The following is a 5,000-nucleotide window of genomic DNA, read 5'->3' on the forward strand; positions in this document are numbered from 1 at the left end:
TTGACAGCAAGTATCCTAGTCATCCAAATACCGAATCCATGGAAAGCAAGTCGTCTGGTACATACGCTGAAATAGGCGACATTATTATAGAAGGTATTGATAACCCCGCTTTCCTTGGTGACGACGAGCACGCTGAATATACCAGTGCACAGCCTTCCGCTCTCGTAGATAACGGGCAGAAAGCAACTAACAAGAAAGTGTTAGACCCGGACAGACTTGCACAGTTTAAGAAAAAAATTAATGAAAAATTACAGGGTGCCCCACTGCACCGCATGCAGTGGCTGGATCTTGATGAAATAGTAATCGATGACATTGGAGATAGACAGGAAAGAAGGGTTAAATTTACTGCAGACACCTTCAACCCGAACAGCATGAGGCGGGAGGTAGGAGGCAGCCATCAAGACCGACCGTTTCCAGGCGCAGTTCTCAGACAATATCCAACTGACAAAGACAACGCTTTGGAAGATAGCAGCCCTCAGAAAGTTAGCCAAGACTCAGGTGAAGTTGGCCGAAGGGGTATATGGACAACTTCCGAGAGCTACCGAGAAAGATTCCAGGTAAGATATCTTTACGTCGAATATTAGCAACATTTGATTAGCACAAAATTATTTTGACATTGATATATTACTTAACTATAAATCAGTTATAATGAAGGTGATAGGTCTAAAAATATCAATAATGATAATAACAGTCATGATAATGATAATACTAATGGTTCTGAAGAATGATTCTTCTATCAGCAATAAGATCAATAATTATTATATAATAATGATCATAACAATAATAATTATGATGATAATAATAATGATAACAGTAATATTGATAATGATAATAACAATAATATATATAATGATTATAATGGTAACAATTATATTAATGTTAATAATGATGATGATATTAATGAAAATGAAAATATTAATATTAATATTAATGACAGTAATAATAACAGTAGTAAAGATAATGATAATAGTAATGATAATGATAATAACCATAATGACAACGAAATAACGATAATAATAATGATAATAAAGGTTTTAATAATGATAAGAGTAAATATATTAATAATGATGATACTGATAAATAATAATGATGATGATAATAATGATAATAATAATAATGATAATATAAAATGATAATAATATAACGATAATAATGATGTGATAATATTAATAATGTGGAAAAAAAAAATAAATATAATAACGATAATAATGATTTTAATGAAGATGGTGATAGTGGTGATGATGATGATAATGATAACAATAATGATAATAATGATGATAATTACAGTGGTAGTGATAATATAGATAATAATAATAAAGGCAAAGTATTATGAATACAAACCCAGCAACGTGTAATAGATGGATCCACTTTTATTAATTGCTAGTTGAATGAGTTCAAACTTCACAATTCAGGTTCTATTTATAATTGTTTTTTTTGTTTTGTTTTTTTTTTCCTTTTCACAAAATATGATAAATGTAATGTAATTAAGAAACTGAATGAAACAGGACCCAAAGCATTTCTTCCTAGACTATAGCATCCGAAGCATTATATTCATTATGCACAAGGAGGTTCGATTCAGTAACTACATGAGACAATTCTAGTAGAAATCCCTGAGCTCGGTCTAAGACTGAGAGGAATTCTAACAAGGATTAGTGAATTAATAGAAAGCCTGTATACTGGTACTGAAAGTGCTGTAAAGTGTGGTGGGGACCTGTTAAGCTTCTTCCCTGTTAATTCAGGAGTGAGGCATGGCTGTGTTCTTGCTTTTCAACTTTTCAACAGTTGCATGGACTGGATACTGGGTAGAGCTACTGTCCAAAGTCACTGAGAAACAACTCTGGGCAATATCAAGGTTACAGACCTTGACTTTGCTGATGATATGGCTATTCTCTCTGAATCTTTGGAAACCCTAGTGGCGGCTCTTGATGCATTTAGCAATGAAGCAAAGCCCCAGGGGTAGAGGTCCCCTGGATCAAGACTAAGATCCAAGATTTTGGGGGCCTACTAGGATATCCTGTTCAGTCGGTACACGCCTTATATACCTCGGTAGTGCAGTTAATGACTCTGGGCTGTCAGACCAGGAAGTCAGTAGATGAATTGGCTTGGCATCAGGGGTCATGAAATCTCCCAACAAGAGTATTTGGAGATGTCGGTACCTGTGCAGAAGGACCAAGCTAAACGTCTTCAAGGCCCTGATACTGCCGCTTTACTATACGGTAGTGAAACCTGGATGCTATCTTGTGCTTTGGAATCTCGTCTTGATGCATTTTCATGGGTACAGTTGGCAGGACCATGTGTCCAACCAATGTTTGCACTGCGAGACCGGTACAGGATCTGTTACCTGCACAATTCGTGATCGCCAACTGGCTCGTTGCCGACCAGGTTGTCTCTGTTCGAGACAACTCTGGGTGGAGGAGGCCTGTGGGCCGTGAAGAGTAACAGATGCTCCGGGGCCTCTGTCTAGCGGCTTGCCATGAGGGACCTTCAAAGGTGGAATTGAATGGTGGATGCAGCTATGCGCCCCCGTCGACGTTAGCTCCCCAATGATGATATGTGTATAACGAGATCGCAAGTGACAACGAACTCCGGGTTATAGTTCAGCCTGACCGTGGTCAAAGGCTATAGGAGCTCACCCCATACAAAACATCCCAAACAGGATGGTGTATGCTGTTCCTTTGGATCCATCAGCTGCGTGTAGAGACGGAGCCTGCTGCATGGGCAAGTATATGAATATATATACATATACTTATATATATGTGAGTGTGTGATAAAATATGTATATATATGTATATATATATAAGTTAAATAAATCAATATATAATATATATACATATATATATATAATATATTTGTGTGTATGTATATATATATATATATATATATATATATATATATATATATATATATATATATATATGCACACACACACACACATGAAACCTTGATGTAAGGAGGTGAGTGGACCAAATCCATTTTTCATATTTCCATTTTCATTGATCATGGACAGAGCATATGTAGTGCACTGAACCAAGATAAATGGAAATTGGCCGATATGCGAAAATAAGACTCACCCAGGCTATACCCATGATGGGGGCCCGGCCTGTGCCGACTAATGCCGACACGCTAATAAGTGTCAGCTGGTGCTGACTCTACTGAACTTGGAGTCCTTACCCGCCATGGTGCCCAGCCACCACAGTAACCTCCAGTCGACAATTGCAACTTCTCGCACCTGGGTGGGGTGCGAAAAGTTGCACGTTACTGGCATGGAGGCTAAGTTGGCCTTCGTTCGTTCATTTGAGATTTGCGAAGATGTAATTTCGCCCGGGCCTTCCATAAATATGGCCTGGCTTGTGTCAGCTATTTATGGCTTTCTCATTTTGTTCTCTGATACTCGATGCTTACTGTGGTGGCGGGATTGCCAGCAGGCACTCCTGCCGCTATGATGTCAGCATACCGCATAATTTCTTTACCAGCCAAGCGGCCGTTGTGGGGGTTCCCTGTCTCAGAAATTGTGTGTGGTCACAACTCTGTAAGTAATGCAACAGGGTGGCATTCGGCTCGCCACAATGCTTGCAACACCTGTTTGCATGGTCAATTGTTTGTATGATCTGCCATGCATATTGGTAACTAGTCTGATTCTGTAAAGAATGACTTCGGCACCTCTTTAGATTGTTTCAGAGAGTACCAGTGGCTCTTAGCCTGTGGCGTCTGAGTACCATCTGGCCGAGGGAGAGGTTCTCGTTTCCTCTCTGTGAAGTTGCAGGAGTATGGCAAGTGCTGTGGCGTTGGGCCTGCGCCTCAAGATTTTTTGGCTTGGTTCAATGATCATGGGGTTTGGGGGCATACCCCTGTCAATATCAGCTAGTCTTTCAGTAAGCTCATTCCCACTGATGCCTATGTGGCTGAGGACCCAATTTATGATAATACTTCTACCCTGTGCAAGAATCCTCTGCATTATGGTAAGCACAGTGGTCAGGATGTAGATGTTGTCTTTGGGTATGCTGTGCTGTAGACAGTTAATGGCTGCCCTGGAATCTGTATGTGTCCTTCCTTCAGGGACACGTGGGCATGATCGCAACTGCCTCTGCCTGTGAATAAGTTTTTCTTAGTTTCCACAGAGAAGAGATAACATATGAATTATCAGGTTTTGCTGTGCTTTCTTGGATATGAGCAAGTCTGCCTGGTTGTAGGCATTCTTGGTTTGCCCTCAGTCCAGTTGGCAGACTGTTGCTGCTTGTTCTCGCAGAAAACACATGCACCAGTCTGTGTGTGCATCTCAGGGCTGTACTTCTGGTAGCTCGCCTGACCCACTGCCACAGCTCTGTAAGGGTGGTCTGGTGGCCAAAGAACACACACTATTCCAGCCACTTATCCTGTCTGACTTTTGGCAGATTCCTTGGCATCCCTGACTATTTCCCTTAGGAGGTCTGAATTGTCGTGGGTTCTTTGCCTTCGAAATTGTTTTCTTCACATGTACACTCTGTGATTGACTTCCTTAACTCTTCATTAAAGTACCAGGCATTTTTGTAACTCCTGGACCAAGGCCGAGTTTAGATTTGGTGTATGAGGTTGTTTGATTTATGGTACTGATAAGTCTGTCTTCAAGCATTCCACATTTTCACTCTGTGGGGGTTCATTGCATCTAAGACAGTGGGCCAAGGCATTCTGAAAGGCTTGCCAGTTAGCCTTGTCTGTTTTCCATCAAGGATTTGGTTGTAGGCATTGGGGCTGAGCCAGCATCCATGAGGGTAGTGACAGTGCAATAGTGCTTGTTACACCATCTAATTCTCTCAACCAGACCCATGGTGGCCAAGATGAGGTCTAGGACCCCTCCTCTGACATGCGTTGGCTCTTGGGTATTGAGAAGAGCGATCACCAGGTGAATCTCAACAGTAAAAAATTCAACATCATCTGCACAGTGCGGTGCACTGGCTATTGCAGAGCAGAGATTGTTGCTCTGACGAGGGTGATCAAGCCTCTGGTGCCAGCTGTGCTTGGCA

At 41.0% G+C, this 5,000-nt stretch overlaps 1 protein-coding gene across 2 annotated transcripts in view; it reads left to right on the forward strand.

The window, feature by feature from the left end:
* The window catches only part of LOC125035421, a 62,257-nt gene that overhangs the window by 52,556 nt on the left and 4,701 nt on the right, over nt 1-5,000 (forward strand). For both annotated transcript variants that reach the window (XM_047627801.1, XM_047627802.1), the window contains exon 3: nt 1-557. This exon is cut by the window's left edge and continues 1,460 nt beyond it. In XM_047627801.1, the coding sequence (XP_047483757.1) occupies nt 1-557 (557 nt within the window). The remainder of the gene's footprint in view (nt 558-5,000) is intronic.

This window comes from Penaeus chinensis, chromosome 19 (assembly GCF_019202785.1).
Source record: "Penaeus chinensis breed Huanghai No. 1 chromosome 19, ASM1920278v2, whole genome shotgun sequence".
In the NCBI taxonomy this organism is placed as follows: Eukaryota; Metazoa; Arthropoda; class Malacostraca; order Decapoda; family Penaeidae; genus Penaeus; species Penaeus chinensis.